General features: G+C 54.2%; 1 protein-coding gene and 1 pseudogene across 1 annotated transcript in view; both read right to left on the reverse strand.

The window, feature by feature from the left end:
* Positions 1-2,409: 2,409 nt before the first annotated feature.
* Positions 2,410-16,441, reverse strand: part of CMPK2 (cytidine/uridine monophosphate kinase 2) — a 192,141-nt gene continuing 178,109 nt past the window's right edge. Inside the window, exon 5 of the mRNA XM_053667041.1 lies at positions 2,410-2,436. Within this exon, the coding sequence (XP_053523016.1) occupies positions 2,424-2,436 (13 nt within the window). The 3' untranslated portion in view covers positions 2,410-2,423. The remainder of the gene's footprint in view (positions 2,437-16,441) is intronic.
* On the reverse strand, positions 11,003-11,095 carry LOC128627738 (uncharacterized; annotated as a pseudogene).

The raw sequence follows: 16,441 nt of genomic DNA on the forward strand, positions 1-16,441 counted from the left end.
TGCTGCTGAATGTGAGGGCTTCTGATGGCCAGGTCCCGGCCCCACCTGCACCCCAGGCCCCACTCCCACCCACGCTGCAGCCCAGTGCGATAAGAGGCGATGTGAACCAGGGGCCTCCCGGTGACTGTCCCTGGGACAGCAGAGCAGTTGTGTGAGCTCCGGCCAGCTCAGCTCTGCTCAGCCCGGCCCTTCTCCCCATCCGCCCTTTGGGTTTCCCCTAAATCGCATGTTTATTATTTTATGTTTCTTACATCAGGCGCTGAAACCACCTGCCTCCGCACTCACCCTCACTCAAGAACTGCTGTTCTCTTCTGGGTGCTCTTCGGGTGCTGCCTGCTGAGCCTTCCAGGCAGGAGCCCGGCCCTTTCCCTAAGACACCCCGGCTTCAGTCCCACCCCAGCTCGCTCCCACCCCGCCAGCTCCCCGTGTTCTCCCCAAGACAGCTGTGCCGCACCCGCCGAGCCCAGAGGGGCCTGCCAAGCCCCCCTTCCGTGCTGCTGGTGCAGGTCTCCGAAGCCGCACGGTGACTCCTGCCTGCTCCCGACGGCTGCTTCGCCTTTCCTTGTCCGCGTCCTTCTCTTTCTCCCTCTGCACTGGTCTCGGGCAGCCTTCCGTCTGGTCACCACGTCCCCATTGGACTTTTTCTTCGTAAAAGCGGAATTTGAATTAGTACAACAACACTCAAAGAGAAGTCTCCCCTCCCTCCACCGCCCTCATCAGCAGTCACCCCTCTGCCGTGTGGGGACAGGGGTCCCCGCTGGCTGGGCCGCGGCTTCCAGCCTGACTCTCCTGTCAGTGGCTGGTCTTTTCAATGGAGTTGATTCTTTAAGTCTGTCCCTGGCCAGGAGGCCTGACCGCTGCCACTTGGGGGTCATTCCCATGTGCCTTCCACCTGGGAACACGACCAGGGCTCCCCCAGCCGCGTCCCCTTACGCTGGCTGCCTGCGTTGCGGGGCCACCTTCGTTTGGGGCACACAGGTCCGTCTGATTAAAGCGCACTTGGCTCTCCCGGCTGCCGTGCGTCCAGATCTCCCTCCATCGGGCCCCTCACGCACACCGGACGTGCTCCAGCATTTCCGGTTCTTCCACGGCCGCATTTGTGTGTCCGGATCCCGGGGGTGTCACGGCTGCGGAGCTTCCTCCTGCAAAGTCTTTCCCACCAGCAGACCCTGTCGTGGACCCGCTGTCCCCCTCCTCTTCATCCAGACAGAGACAGTCAATGGCTCCTTGGATCACGTCTCTGGGCACGAAGGCTAACCTGGGGTCTCAACTCTACATGGCGACCTGTCCCCCTCCATGAGATTCTGTCTTTCTTGAGCTCCCCGAGGACCTCCCAGGGTCTTCTCAGACCTTCCCACCTCCTCCTTGTCTCTCCCCCCACAGTGGGAGGGCTTCCGGCTGCGGAACTCTGTGCTCCCGTGGGTGTCTCGCCCCCTCTCCCACAGCTTGCCCTGCCCACGGCTTCCGCTGCCTCCCAGCTCCACCTCCCCAAGCCACGCCCACATTTGTGAGCGTGGGCAGCCCCGATCCGCTTGGATCAGCCCTGCTGGTGTGGCTCAGTGGACTGAGCTCTGGTCTTCAAACGAAAGGATTGCTGGTTCAATTCCCAGTCAGGGCAAAGGCCGGGGTTGTGAGCCAGTTCCCCGGCAGGGGGTGTGAGAGAGGCAACCACACACTGATGTTTCCCTCCCTCTCTTCCTCCCTTCCACTCTATCTAAAAATAAATAAATAAAATGTTAAAAAAAACTAGGAGAAATGGCTGTTGGATACATTCAATAGACTTTAAATAACTACTCATGTGGGGCATATAAAGGGAGAAAAGTTACTTCAATAATTGAAGTTCAAGTTCAAGTTCGAGCTGCTGGGAGGATGATGCCCTCACCTGCCAAGCGCAGGAGCCAAGGAACGTGTTGTGTGGGGGCTGGAGAGGAGGGGGCATTTAGGAGGGAAATCGCCAGTAAACAGGCAGAGAGGCCGTCGGGAAGCCCACCCCACACTGTTCAGGGCAGAGCCGGAGTTTGCCGAGAGCAGATCTCACACCAGCCGTTGCAGAGGAAGAAGCCGCGGAGGACTGGGGGGCGCCGGCCCCTGGAGAGGACAGGAACACACCTCCCAAGAAGGAATCACCCCTGAAAACCCAGACAATTGCTTAAAGGAGGCGCAGAGCCCAAGGCGCGACCCAGAGGCAGGAAGAACTGGACTAGGCTGGCCATCCGCTCTCCATGCCTGGAGGCTGCAGACGCTGGGAGCCTGTGGGTCTCCCAACAACTATTGATGCCAAACTTCACTGAGCCCCGGGCTGTCAGTCAGGTGACCCTGGTGGCCGAGGTCGGGGTGATGACAGTCACACTGCAGAGGATCCGGGAGGAAATCGCGCAGCATCTCCGGCTCTGGCTTGGAGACGTTTGCCGGGAGTTTTCTTTTTAAGTTGAGTAGCTGGAGGTGAAAAGGCAGAGATGTCTCTTAGTTAGAGAATATACAATGTTTTTTAGGTTTTGCAAAACGAGGTGGAGCATCACACGTTAAATACTGAAGCAAAGAAAAATGCAGGTATTGAGTTCTCAACACAGCTTCCGATACAAAGTAAGGTGAAAAAATATATATCTCTATGCACCTGGAACATTTATAATTTAAAGGTCACACGTTTCCTTTGAGAAATCTGTCTTTTTTCCGTAGGATTTCAGGATGCCTCGATTTCAGTGTTTTCCATCCAAGCTGTTGCTGAGACCACAAACAAGGACCTAAGTTACGGAATCTCTCTGAAGCATCGTGGAGAAACGGTGCAGTTACACTCGGAACTGAAATGCGATGGCCCCCTCTTGGCTGCACCCTGTTACACAAGGACAACTCGATTGTGTTTCTGCGTCTCCTTGATCCGATCATGCTTCTATGTCCGCGACCATGAGACACTAGCGTATTGTGTCTGTGACCCCGGTATCAGTGCCTCAGAGATCCGTGCGGCCGTCACTCTGAGAAAGACCGAAAGCCCCTCCTGGGAACAGGCGCCACTGAAGCCAGCTGCCTCCCACCCACAACACCAGGCACTGTCTGCAGGCCCTGCAGATAACAGCCCTCCGATTTCTCTCTTACCAGCACTTCATCAGCACAAAGCGCTTCTCCTGGGACACATTACCTGGAAATGAGTAAAACTCCATGTTTATTGTCAACTCGGAGATGCTCTGATCTGGGCGGTGGGACGGCTTCACTGTGGGGGCACGAGAACGGAATTGTGGGAAACGGAGAGGGCTGGCCACCTTGAACGAGGGTCTCACTGCAGAAACTAGCCGATTACCTCAGGACAGGGGGTGCTTCCGTGACACAAAGGGAGGACCGTGGTGGCGGAGTCACTGCGGATCGAGAGGTCAGCTTCTCTGTAGGTACAAGGGACACAGCCCGCTCCAAGCCCAGGCCAGCCAGAAAGAACAAGGGCTGCCGGCTCATTTACTGAGGTGCATACACCACCAAGTTCTGTCTGCTTGTCCCTGGACATTTGGCCACTCTGGCTGTGACTGGTGTCAGGCGTCCACTTCTGGCCCTTTTCTGCCCCTTGCTCTTACGCAGCTGACATGTCCACCCAGTTACGTCCCCCACGGTCCCTACACAGCGAGACCACGCCTGCCGCACCAAGCCCCCCATCCCTGCTTTCACCCCGCCCACACCCAGCTTGCCATTTCTTCCCGGTCGTACTGCTGGCTCCACTCCCTGTCTTGACCCCTGAATTCGCCAGTCATCTCAACTCTTGTTTGGTTGCCCATTTTCTTCCACTTTTGCTGAGTTACAGGCACCGTTGTGTGAGTTTAAGGCATGCGGCAGGACTTCACGTACAAGCGTGGAGAACGATCACCCAGAGAACCTGCACCGGTGCCCGCCACCTCAAATAGTCACAAAGGCATCTTCCCCCGTGATAAGAACTTTCAGGGGCTACCGCTCACTGAGTTGGAGGGGGGCTCAGTCATGTCAGATCCGGTCCCCAGGCTGCCCCCCCGCCCCGCCAGCGCTAGTTTGTCTCACGGCTGGGAGTTCACACTTCTGACCCTCCTCACCCCCCACCACTAGCAACGCCGATCTGTTCTCTGTTTCTGTGAGTTTGACTGTTTAGATTCCAGAGAGGAGTGATCACACTGGCATCTGTCTGTCTGTCTGTCTCGTGACCTCTCTGGAAGCATTCTCAGCCTCAGCGTGCTTTCCTCATTTGCGGCTCTGTCCCCCACTGGCCCGGCACCCTGTACTCCCACCCCTTTCTTCCACAGTCTCCTCCGTGAAGACCACACACGCCAGTCCTGTGGTATCTTACATTTATGCCCCCAAGTGGATCCACCATTGCCCAGAACCTGGGTCCCTGGACCTGGTCCCCAGTCTTCCGGAGGGGACTGGGGGGATTTAGAAGCATTCCTAACTCACTAACAACACTTGGGTCTGCCTCTCTCCCCAGCTGGAACCTGCCTTCCTGCTTACGGAAACTGCAGGTCCTGGCCAGGTCTGTCCAGCCATCCAGCACCAGAAACTGGTCCCCCAGTCAGCATCCAAAGGGGACACCCTGGTAGGTCCCACCTGCCCCGCATGGCATCCAAGAGGGACACAATGCGGGGGCTTCTGTGTGGACACGGATGCTCATCAGTGGTGAGACAGACTCTGGGATGAAGGGGTCTCACCAGGTCCCACTTCGGGGACGCAGCGGCCACATGTTCCGTGACTTTAAGGCTCGGAGACACCAGGGGTTTTCAGAATTTCGGCAGAAACCACAGAACCTAGGAGCTCTGTCAGGCCTTCCCTTCAGCCTTCAAAGGAAACACGCTTCCTGGTTGTCATGACAACACTGGGGCTCTTCTCCTGTGAAGTCTGCTTCTTTCTTTGAGATGAGAGTGTCTCCTTCACAGCTGCCGGGAGCCTGTGCTGTTTTATCGGAATACACGGCGCTTTGTCTGTGGTGACAGTGTACTGACCCCCTTGAAGGCAAAGCACACCTGGGGCCCCTCTCATGGCAGCCGGCACCTTGTCACAGCTCTTCTGAAGGTGTCATTTCCTTTTTTCAGAGTGTTTAAGGAGACGCCATTCAAAGCCCCAGGGATCGAAAACGGCCAACCTTGCTCTCCGTCCTGGCAGGACCGGGGATGCAGGTCAGGGCAGGTCAGCCCGCACAGTCGGGGGAGGGGTCCCAGGTACACGGTCCCTGCGGTGGCTACCTGGACGCAGCCACCTGCTGCGCTCTTCCTCGTCAAACTGCCCCCAGGACTGGATTCTGGTTCCTGCTCCAGGGCTGCTCGGTGCAGGTGAATCTGCCTGGTGCAGCTCGACCTGCCCGGACCCGCGGGCGCCTGCCCGCTCCCCCTCTGACTGTCCCCCCCCCCGCCCACCCTCCTCCAGCGTCAGGGTCCTGCAGTCTGCTCGTCCGGGAGGACAAACACACTTGATTCAAAGGCAAACAGTAATCAGAGAGGATCTTGCCCTGCCTCCTAATTGCTGAGAGTATAACTGAAAAATGGTCAAGTGACATGGAAACAGCCACCACAAACACAAAACAATGAGAACGTTTCCACGCAGCAAATACAGATGTCACAGCTTTAACTCACAGGATGGGATGAAGCATTGAAATCGGGGACTCAGAGCTGGAGTCGAATCCCTCCACTGCATCTCACGTTCGCCGCGGGGTCTTCGCCGGGTCGGCGGGATTTCAGCGCGCTTCCCTCTTCCTGCGCTTTCTGTAGTTTAAAAAATTATTGATGTGCATTTGTTTACTTACTACTGCACCATCTTGACGGGAAACACCCTCTTCTGTGTTTTAAAAGGTTGCATTTCTATTACATGTTTTTCCCTGTCTCTCATGAGATCTCCAGGTGATTTTCGTCTTTCAGTCCCCCCATCTAGTAACGGCATTTGACAATTTTTATTTTTTTCCAGATGGTTTTATTTAGTTTGCTAATGTTTTACTGTATACATGGGTTTTTGGTTTTTTTTTTTGCTTCAAGTTCTGTTGAAACTATTTTCAAGTGTCCACACTACACCAGGGTTAGCGTTGCTTTCTGGTGAAGAGCGTGACTCTGTGCACTCCTATCGGACTCTGCCTCTCTGGGGCGGCCAATAGAAAACGCGTTACTGGCAGGAGTCTCTCTCTCTCTCTCTATTTAGGTATAATTACATGTCATGAGATGAATTCTTCGTTTTCCTTTTCTATTTATGGTATCTGTACAAGATGACGGACGTTGGCAAACCCTACTCTGGTAATCATTCCACAGTGTCTGTAACTCAAACCACCATGCTGGGCACCCTCAACCTATGTAGATTCGTAAATAAAAATATAAAAATGAAAAATATAAATTAAGAAAAAAGTTGTGAAAACCCTGCAAGAAGAGATGAAATTTTAACTAAACAGTTAAATGAGTATCGAAAACTCTATGGCCCCATAACCAAAGCAACAATCAAGACACACGTCTTCATCCCACGAAGTTCCTTCTCGCGCCTTTGCAGGGGCGAGTGCCCCTTCCCCTCGAGTTCTCGCACCCACGGACGTGCATCCTGTCCCGGGGGGTGGGTTCGTCTCACAGACTGTCACGTGGGTGGGATCCCACCGCAGCATTTTTGTGGCCAGCCCCCTCTGTTCAGCATGACGGTTTGGGGACACACCGACGCTGTCACGTGTGTTATGACAGGGGCCTTTCATCACTGAGTAGCATTCTATCTCACGATGATCCCGCTGTTTCCATCAGATCACACACACACTGGCGGACACCGAGACGTTCCAGCTCAGGGTCACTGTGAACCACGAACGTGTCTGGCCTGAATACACAGAGTGTGGGCAGGGTCTTCGCTTCAAACAGGCGATGACGTGTGTGTCTCGCAGTCCTGGGCCTGTCATTTATAATGTGGCATGAACACTGTTGACATCGTTTAATCGCTTTGATAAGATATTGAGAAGCACAAGAGGTTGTGGCCTGCCATCAGTCTCCTCCACAAGGGCACTTATCCTCCCAGCTGCTGGGGACACCGGCGACCCCGGCCCAGCAGTGAGCCCCTGCTCAGGAACGGTCCCCACCCCGGAACACGGCGTCCCCAGGTGGTAGTGGCCCCGCTGGAGTCGGCTGTGCCCGGCGGGACTCGGTCCGTGGTGCCAGCGTCTGGTCCCCTTCCCTGGCTCAGGCCAACTCCCCGGCTGCCCCAGTGGCAGAGCGGCCTGCGTGGGGAGCCGAGGGCCCTGTGGCAGGAGCCCCCCCACTCCACGGCCCCTCCTGCCGTCTTGTGTCCCCGCACAGCCTTCTCGCTGTGAGGACGTCCCCACGCCTCTCCCACGCAGAGCTCTCCCCTCCAAGTCGGGGGCCTGGGAACCACACTGAAGTCAGAAGTGTTTAAGTATCAAAGTGTCGCGTTATATAAAGTCAGTGTCGCCTCCCGAATGCCCTGGGGGGGGGCTGGCCCTACAGGGAGTGAGCAGAGACTGAATCTCTGTGGGGGGACCACACTGGGACTCAGGGACGGAGGGGGCATCACTGGGGACGAGAAGCCCGTGTTTCCATCTGAGACAAGGTGAGAGTCTCCAGAAGCAGGGGGACAATCCCATGCCGCCTCTCAGACACGCGGCGCCCCCGTCCCACACCCACTGCCTCGGGGCTCTGGCTCCTTGAAACAAGCCTCCCGTCACTCAGTCAATTCACGGCCCCGGATTTCAACTCAGTTTAGAGCTGGTAGGACCCGGACAGGGCTCTGTGAGTGCTACCATTCAGCAAGGACTCAGACCCCGGGGGAATATCACATACCGTCATTTTTACTTTAAATACCCACCCGCCGCGTGTGCCAGAACCTCGCCACGGCTCCTTGCACAGGTTCGGAGCTCCTTGCACAAACGTGCCTGGGCAGGGGCTGCAGGAGGCGGGGCCCGGTGGGAAGGCTGGCGGTCAAAGCATCTGGGACTAACGTGCCATCGGCAGACCCTCGGCTGCTGCGTGACCAATCTGCAATCTGTTCTGAATGCTGAGTGTGGACTGCAATGGGCTGCGATGGGACACACTGGCCACCACCCAACGGCAGGCTGGCGTGCGGGTCAGAAGGAAGGGCGGGCTCAGAGCCAGGCAGCCAGAGTGCGGGAGATGCGGGTGCCGGCCAATCAGCAAAGGCGGGTTCTAACCAAGGAGGACCCGGTGCAAGGTCTCAGGCCTCGTCTTTCTTTTCTCCTTTTCTTCGCTTCTTTTTCATCCTTACTTTGTTTTAACAGGCAAAGGATATTTGCAAAGTACATATACTTTCCTTCAAGGAGTTTTGATTATTGTAACATGATTGATTCTATAAAATTCAAAACGTTTTGTGGAGTTGCTTTGAATAAACACTCCAATCGCTTGGTGGGGGGAATTCAAGCATAATTTAATGGTGCTAAGTAGGTGAGAGACTAGAAGAGTTGTAACAGCGCATGCCTAACGGCGTTTACATGACGCGAACGATATCCACTCGTTCAGAAAGAGCTGGAACGCAGCGACCCGCCAGAACCCGTGTAAATGGTTGCAAGTGGGAAGGAGGGGATTAGATCGTGAGGGTGAGAGAGGATGCAAACGAAATTCCAAACACGGACTTGGCACAAAGCAGGGACCAGAGTATCGGGAGCCCAACCCTGCACCTGAAAATACCGAGAAAAAAACAAAGCCAAAAGGAGACTCAAGGTCAGTGTCAGTCACATTCTCTAGGAGTCGCATGCCATTGTTCTATGTCACAGGGACCCATTTCCAAGGAGGAAGGGACTCCCTGGTATGGATTACCAAAAAACCCCAAAACAAACCAAAAAAACCATGGGCTCTGAGGGACCAATGGACCACCGGGGCACAAGGAGGACCCTCTTGCTGAAGCAACACGGATATTAAAATCAGACGGCTGTAGTGACCTCCTGGTTCTCGTGCCTTGTCTTTGACTAGACAGACACCTGTCCCTTCATGGCTTGTCACCCTGCAGTGACTCAGGCACAGGTGACTCGGCCTTGAGCTGCCTCCTGCTCAGGGGCCCCACGTGGCGGCAGGTCTGAGCACGGACCCCGCGTGCCGGGTGCAGCTCTCGGGCGGGTCCCTGCCAGCGGTCTCTTCTGTCCCCCAACACGGGAGGCCGTGAGCACAGTCGGAGGCGGAGAAGATGCAGCCCCAGAGTTACTCATTGTCTGCTGTTTACAGCTTCCCTGGGGTATAAGTCAGACAGCATAAAGCACATCCGTGCCAGGTGTGCAGTTCAGTGGCTTTCAGCAGACTCACCAGTCTTGCGACATCCCCATGATGCCATGGTAGGGTGCTCTCATCCCCCAAAGAGAAATCCCCTCATTGTCACTCATTTCTCCCCCTGCCCCCCGCCAGCCCCAGGCAACTGCACACGCACGCTGCCTCCCTGTGGGTTTGCCGCCCGCCCGCACCTGCAGAACAGCACAATCCGGGGTCTCTGTGGCGACTTCTTTCTTTAGCATAATCTTCTCAAGGTTAACTGCTAGCATCTATTCTTAGTAAGTAGCCTAATCATAGGACAGATTGCATTTCTCTCATAATTGCTGACCTACTTTGTGCTTCACACTTTGCTCTACTTTTTAAAGAATTTTTATTACCTTCGCCTCTTTGACAAGAGAATATAGTAGCAAGGTCAGGGCAAATGACCTGCCCTGGCTTTTTTGTGCTGGTCTCTCTGTGACTCTAGTGTCTGTCAGTGCGTGCGTGCTGCCATACGGCAGGGGGGAGAAAGGAGGGAGAAGTTAAAATCTCTTGTCACTCACGTTTCACGGACCAGAGATGTCTGTTCTCTCTGTGTACTGGCTCACCGACACTTCTATTTCCTCTTTTCCTTTCTGTAGGTTATTCCAAAATACAGAGTTACTTTGTCCATCATGAAAAGAATTCCCTTCCATTCCACGTGCCTCCTGTTGTTTCCTAAGACATGTTATAAATGGAGGCAGAAGAAACGATGCATTATTCAAATACGCATGTGAATAAAACGAGTTCAAGTCCCACTCACGTGCTAGGCGTTGGCTACATGGCTTTGACGTCACCCCTTTCTCCACTAACCTTGCCCTTCCAATAAATTCAGCCATTCAATATGACCAAAATTCTTTGCTTCCAGTTACTCTGAGCCCAAGTGACCCTGGCCAGCGTCATAGCTTGTCAACCAGCGTGAGTGCAGAGGCGGAGGGAAGCAGGGTCCACGCGAAGCCATCACGCCAGTGAGCAACGGGACTGGCGATCTCTCCCAGCGACGTCGAATCCAGGCGAACAAGCCTCACCTCCCCGTTTTAGTCGCGTTTATGGAGATGCTCTTAAGTGAATTATTCTCTCTTTTCTAGGGAAGTGTGAAGCAAGTTAAACACTAAATATGCAGCTGTCCTGTAAAGTACACACTTGCAAACCACACGAAGCGGTATTTTCATAGCTGACTCACCCAGGGCCTCCAACAGTCCCCAGCTCCCCGGGCCTCTGAGATGTCTCCATTTCCCAAGGGGCCCGCGGTGCCAACTCGAAGCCCCCAGTTTGGTCGCTCACTGCTCCCCCGGGAAATTCAGAGGGCTGGGCTGCAGGGGCTGGCCACGAACCCCTTGACGGAGGAGGGACTGGTCTCTGTGCCGAACTGCTGTGAGCAGCACAAGGCCCACGCTGTGCTCCCAAAGCCAGCGCTGGCAGTGGGGTCGCTTCTGCATGAGGGTATCCAAAGCTTTACACACACACACACACACACACACACACACACACACACACACACACACAGCATGCCTACTGTAGTAACAACCGGAACTGCCAACCAGAATGACTACAGGCAGAACCAGGGGCATCCCCTAGCCTTCAGGTCTGTGACGCCCACCGTGAAGCTGGTGGCCGATGATAATCACATCAGGAGCCGTGAGAGACGTGAGGGGACCACCCGCCCCGCTCTGCTGGGGGCCGGTGTGTGGGCGAGAACGTGAGCGTCCACTCCACCTGCATCTCCCCGCGCAACCCCCACCGCTGGGAGGCTGTGTCCGGGGTTAGCCCCGATGCCCGAGGGCGTTGGAGACCCAGGAAGGAAAGAAGTGTTTTACTTTCAGGTCGTCCTTGCGCAGGGGCCGTGCTAGTGTCTCTGTGTGGTTCCGATCTCAGCAGGTCTGCTGTGGAAGCGAGCACAGGAAGAAGAGTGTTTTAGACGATGCGTGGCACTGAGACTGCTTCCGGACATAGCTGGCTCTCAAAATTCATCTTATTTCTGTCATTATAACTTACAGTTATGAGGGTTTTCTTAGTTGACTCAAATAATAAATATTGTTAGGAGAAAAAGGATTGAAAACTATGCATAACTTCCTCCTATTCATTAAAAATATAAAGTGGTGGAAGGTGATGTTTTTACCAAGCTTAAAATAAATATAACTAAAAGTATTGTTTGGAGTTGTGTATTACCAACTCTAAACTCTTGTTGTGTAAAACAACAAGTGTATATAAAACAACTATTGTTGTGTTATACACAGCCATAAAACACAATAGTTGTGTTATCAAACAACTACTGTTGTTTGATACACGAACTATAGTTGTGTATAAACAACTCTAAACTATTAAAAAGGAAAACAAGGTGCATCAGTATAAAGTTTAAGATAGCACTTACCCCGGTGGGGAGACAGAAGTATGGGCTGCTATCCTGGCTGGTGTGGCTCAGTGGGTTGGGTGATGAGCCGCAAACAGAAAAGTCCAAGGTTCAATCCCCAGTCAGGGCACATGCCTGGGTTGTGGGCCAGGTCCCCAGTGGGGGGCTTGTGAGAAGCCACCACGCACTGATGTTTCTCTGCACCTCCTCCTCCCTCCCTCCCCCTGGCTCTAACAATAAATGAACAAAATATTGAGAAAATATGGGCTGGAGGAGGGGCTTAAAGACAGTTGCCGCAGTATTTTCTATGAAGAGACAGCCATGGCCTCGCACACACACACGTTTTCATCCATGTAGAATGTTTTTGGAAGACACATCAATAATCCATCATGGTGATGGCTTCAAAGGAGAGACATGTGGGGGGTCAATGAGGAGACTTGATGTTCAGTGTAAACACTTTGTATTTTTCAATATTTACACTTAAATATAAGTTTTCGAGCAGTAATAAAAAGAATATTAACCCATTAAACAAAGAAATTAAGAAACAACAAATGTGTTTATTGAGTAACTTACAAGAAATAAAAAGCCACGCCAGAGGCCATGAGATCGTAGACATGAAGATGATGATGAAAAACTAAAAAACACCGAGAAGTTGCTCTGTCCCCGCCAGTTGCCTGAGCACTTAGTACAGCCAGTTTTTTTAAAGGCACCAGCGCCTTCCTAGGTAAATGGTATCACAGCCGTAAGGTTTGCCCCAGACCAGACCTCAGCGGAGGTGCTGAGCTCACCTGCCTGCGAGTGCCCGCCTCTCTGGGCGTTGATACCGACAGGTGGGCGCTCCGACCACACTGTTTCCTCTCCCACCCGGAGGAGTGGCCTGGCCGGGACCGCCCCTTTCACCAGGAGCCATGGGCTCTTCTCCAGCAGCTGAGAATCCAATCTGAGAGCAAAGCAAAGCGGCGGGGGAAGCACCACGAGATTGGAGATCGGCAGGCTTCGTCAGAGTCGACCCCATACTCCCGACGGGGAGGACCTCCACAGCTTGCCGAGTGCCCACCCAAGAGATGCGGGGGGTTGAGTCACAGGGGTGCGCGAAGTGGGGGAGCAGGGCTCTCTGAGGCCAGTTTGGGGGGAAGAGAGAAGGTGCCGCATGCTGTGAGCACAGCGGTAAACCGCCTAGAGGTTGGTCAGCACCATCTCCGCCCTCCCAGGGCGCATTTAGGGGGCAGAGAGAGCGCTGCAGAAACTGACCACACTCCAGAAAGCATCTGAGATGTCTCTCAGGCACGGAAAGTTCTGGAAGCTATCCTACTACTGTCAGCCTTACTTTTGCATAGCTTTGTAACTTCTTTTGGTTGAGGATACTCGGGACAGGAATGGAAAGCCAGGAGAGGAGAAGAAGGAAGGGGAGGGCTGGCCGTGACCTCCGCATCGCCTACTTCCTGCCAGCCCTGCCCCCACCCCCAGCGGGTGCCATCCTTTGTGGGGAAGGCCACCAGGTAACCCGAGTGTCAGGGCACGGCCCAGGCCAGATGGGAGGAGAGGGAAGGGAGAGAAGGGAGCCATGCATGGCTGGCGCCGCAGCTGCGTCCCATTTGCCGTGGAGCAGACGTGGACGGCTGGGAGTGTGGGAGCCCCACACGCAGCGCGGCAGCCGTCCTTCCCCCGACCGCCATCTGGCCAACCCGCCGACAGAACTGAGGTTTGGGGGGTGAGGGTTTCTCGGAGGGCGGCTTCTCGGGAGGCCGGCATCCCAACCTCCTTCGCCGCCACAGAAGACACTGTTAACACCTGCACTTGCCCAGTTTTTAAGAAATCGCACTGAAGTGGCTGACGGTAGCCCTGATTTTTGTCAGGAAAACAGCTCGATCTGAAAAGTGTGCACTGTTCAGTCACGGCTCTGACCGCTTGCTGGAAGCCAATGGAGTCTGTGGAGCCCGGAGTTCCCGTGGCAGAGCAGCTGCCTGGAAACCGGTCCTCGGCACCGTGGGGCCTGGACGTTACCCCGAGTTTCGCGTCTCCCCCGCTGACCGAGCCGATCTGCACCCGCAAACGGCTGGTGGCAAAGCACGCGCTCAGCGGGCACTTTTCAACTGCCCTGGAAAAGGCGTTGGTGAGGGCTGCGGTGACAGAGTAAAGGGGGGTCTGAACTCCCAATTACCCGGCGTGTGCGTCCCGGGTGGTGAAGTGCATTGTGACGATGCTCCGCCGCGCAGGCAATTCTGAAGGGCCCGCTCTTGAGGCTGTTCAGTAACATCATTTCCCAGCGCTGCTCCAAGGGGCTTTCCTCCCCTCTGACCCTGGGCCTGTACTTCTCAGCGGAGCCAGGCAGTGACAGGGTGTGGCCTGGACTGTCTTGGGCCTGGGCTCACCTACGGACTTTGGTCTCATCTGTGTATTTTCCAATCTGTGTATATATCTTGCCTGTTTTGGGAAAAAATCCAGGGACCTAGAGGCTAAGATCATTGCTATTGGGAGAACATGCCTTGGGCACTTCATTCTAAAATATTTCAGTGATTTTATACCTTTGGGGACTCACGATTGAATACAAGCCTCTGAGTGATGCAGAGAAGAAAACTTAGAAATCTAGGATCTGTGGTCGCAGGTTCAAGTTCACTGTGAGAAAGGACAACAGGTTGGTCGTGCGGCCGCAGGTGGCCTCCCGCGTTGGGTGGGCTGAGCCTGGATCCCTGCTAAGGAAAGCACACAGGACTGGAAGAAAATGAGCTGAGCTCCAGTTTCTCAGAGCACTAATAAACGGTGGCCAGACTTTTTGTCCTCCACAATGTCTTGCTATATCTCTGATTCCTAATTTTGTTGATCACAGTTCTTTGACGAGAGGATAGCCACGGCTCGGTCATTCACAGCAATCCCCGCACCCACAGACCCTGCAACAATCTAGGGACGAAGTCTTTGCCTTGCTTTTCACTTTTTTCACCCTCACCTGAGAGTATGTTTGTTGCTTTTAGAGAGAGAGAGATCCATCGACATGAGAAACATCAATCACCTCCCACGCGTGCCTTGACCGGGAGGGAACCCGCAACATTTGGTGCAGGAGACGATGCTCCAGCCACGGGAGCATCTGGCCAGGGCCCTCCTGTGCCCTGTTTTGATAGTTCATGTTCAGAACAGGTGGTGCCCCTGGAGTTTTCCCTCCCATTTCCCTCTTCCCTCCCTTTAACAGCTTCCCCTCCTCCCGGTGCTCATCCCACTCTCCCTTCGGTCCCGTCCCCAGCAGGGCCCTGCCCTTTCTGACCCTGTCGCCGTCCCCTCCTCCACACACGTTTCCCACACTCCCGTCTCGCTGGCCCACTCCCTTGGTCCTTCCCTTTCTGCCCTCTCCCTGCAGTTTCAGGGACAGCTGCTCTTTCGTGACTGTCTGACACCATGTTCCCGGAGGCCCTGCCCTCCCGGTGATTGGGGGCCACTTGTCCCTCTCAATCTGTCTGAATTTCCTCTGATCTGTTCAAGATGCTTCAAAATCCCGAGTCTCCCTGCAGCTGCCTCCCTAGGAAAAGCCTGTGCAAAAGGAACCGGCAGCGAGGAGCGGGCCCCGGCAGACGCAGAGTCCTGTGCGGTGTCTCAGACGGTGATCGCCTGGCTTCCTGCCCTCCGAGGCCTCTTCCCCCCATTTCCCCTCCTTCTCTGTTTCCTGACAGGCGGTGGGATTTCAAGTGTAACCCACGCTCTAAATCATTTGGATGGAGGCTGAGATGGGAAGCAGGGAATGTGTCTCCCGAATCCTGGCAGGACGGTGCAGTCTTTCACTAGTAACACACCGTCCATGACAATCAGAAAGCTGTGATTTCCAAGGGCACCTTTCCTTCAGACCCCCCAGGGGACAGGTGGTTCAAGAACAGCAAACTTCTTCATCTTTGGTGAGGCTCTTCACCTTTGTCCAAATTTCGGTTTAACCAAACATCTGCCGGATGGGGTGAAACTTGACAAGTCTGGGCTGCTGATGGCAGTAACGGTGTAGAATCTGCTCTGGTGAGAGACCCCGACTGCCAAGACCCAGTCCAGCCAGTGCTGCCCCCCAGCACGTTTCTGGGTGCAGTTACAGGATTTTCATCAACAGAACTGCGCGCACTTAGAGATCCGTTGCCTCCTTAATCACAGGGCGACTGCCGCAGGACCACAAGGTCAGGGGCAGACGCCACCTCGGCTCCGCAGAGAGGGCTCGTGAGCCACAAAAACAGTGTAGGTGTTTTGAATTTTCTAAATGCCGCTCTGTCCTAGAGTTTAAAAATCTTCACATTCACATATTAATGTGTGTGATCTAATCCCATAGAAGTGTAATGCCTAATAATTATTACATACACTTTTGAAGGCTTTGGGTTAATTCAGACAAAAGCAATCCCTCTTCTCCTCAAAGCAAATTAAAGCCAACTTGTGGTTGTCCCACTTCATAAGCCGACATGTGAGGAAAATGTATATTTTGCAGGCCACCTGAGAATTTGTTGATTTTTCAGTTGGTAAAAAAGGTTAGTGATAGCACATTTAGCATTAATAATAGTCATGATATTATAGTCACAATATAGTCGTGACAGTCCACGTGAGCATCCAGGCAGCGTGTTAAATCCAGAGGGAATATGGACAGCGAAAACTCGTTTCAAGGTCAGGACTGTCCGTGCGCTCAGAGTGCGGCACCGATAGGATGCTGAGTACGGATGCGGTGGCAACGGGACACGCTGAGTCCTCAGTGTTTCAACCTGCTTTTATTTTAAAATCTCGAGCTTGCATATGCTCTTGGAGACACAGCGGTACGATAGGTAGGAGAGACTCGTTTCCACTCACCAAACCCTCAGGTCACAAGCACATCCCAGTCGCCGTGGCACTAACGTGCTGCCCCACTGTGTGCTAGGCCTGTGCCCGGGGAGGCGTCCCGGGG

Source organism: Artibeus jamaicensis, unplaced genomic scaffold (assembly GCF_021234435.1).
Source record: "Artibeus jamaicensis isolate MK-2021 breed Jamaican fruit bat unplaced genomic scaffold, CSHL_Jam_final contig_465, whole genome shotgun sequence".
NCBI lineage: Eukaryota > Metazoa > Chordata > Mammalia > Chiroptera > Phyllostomidae > Artibeus > Artibeus jamaicensis.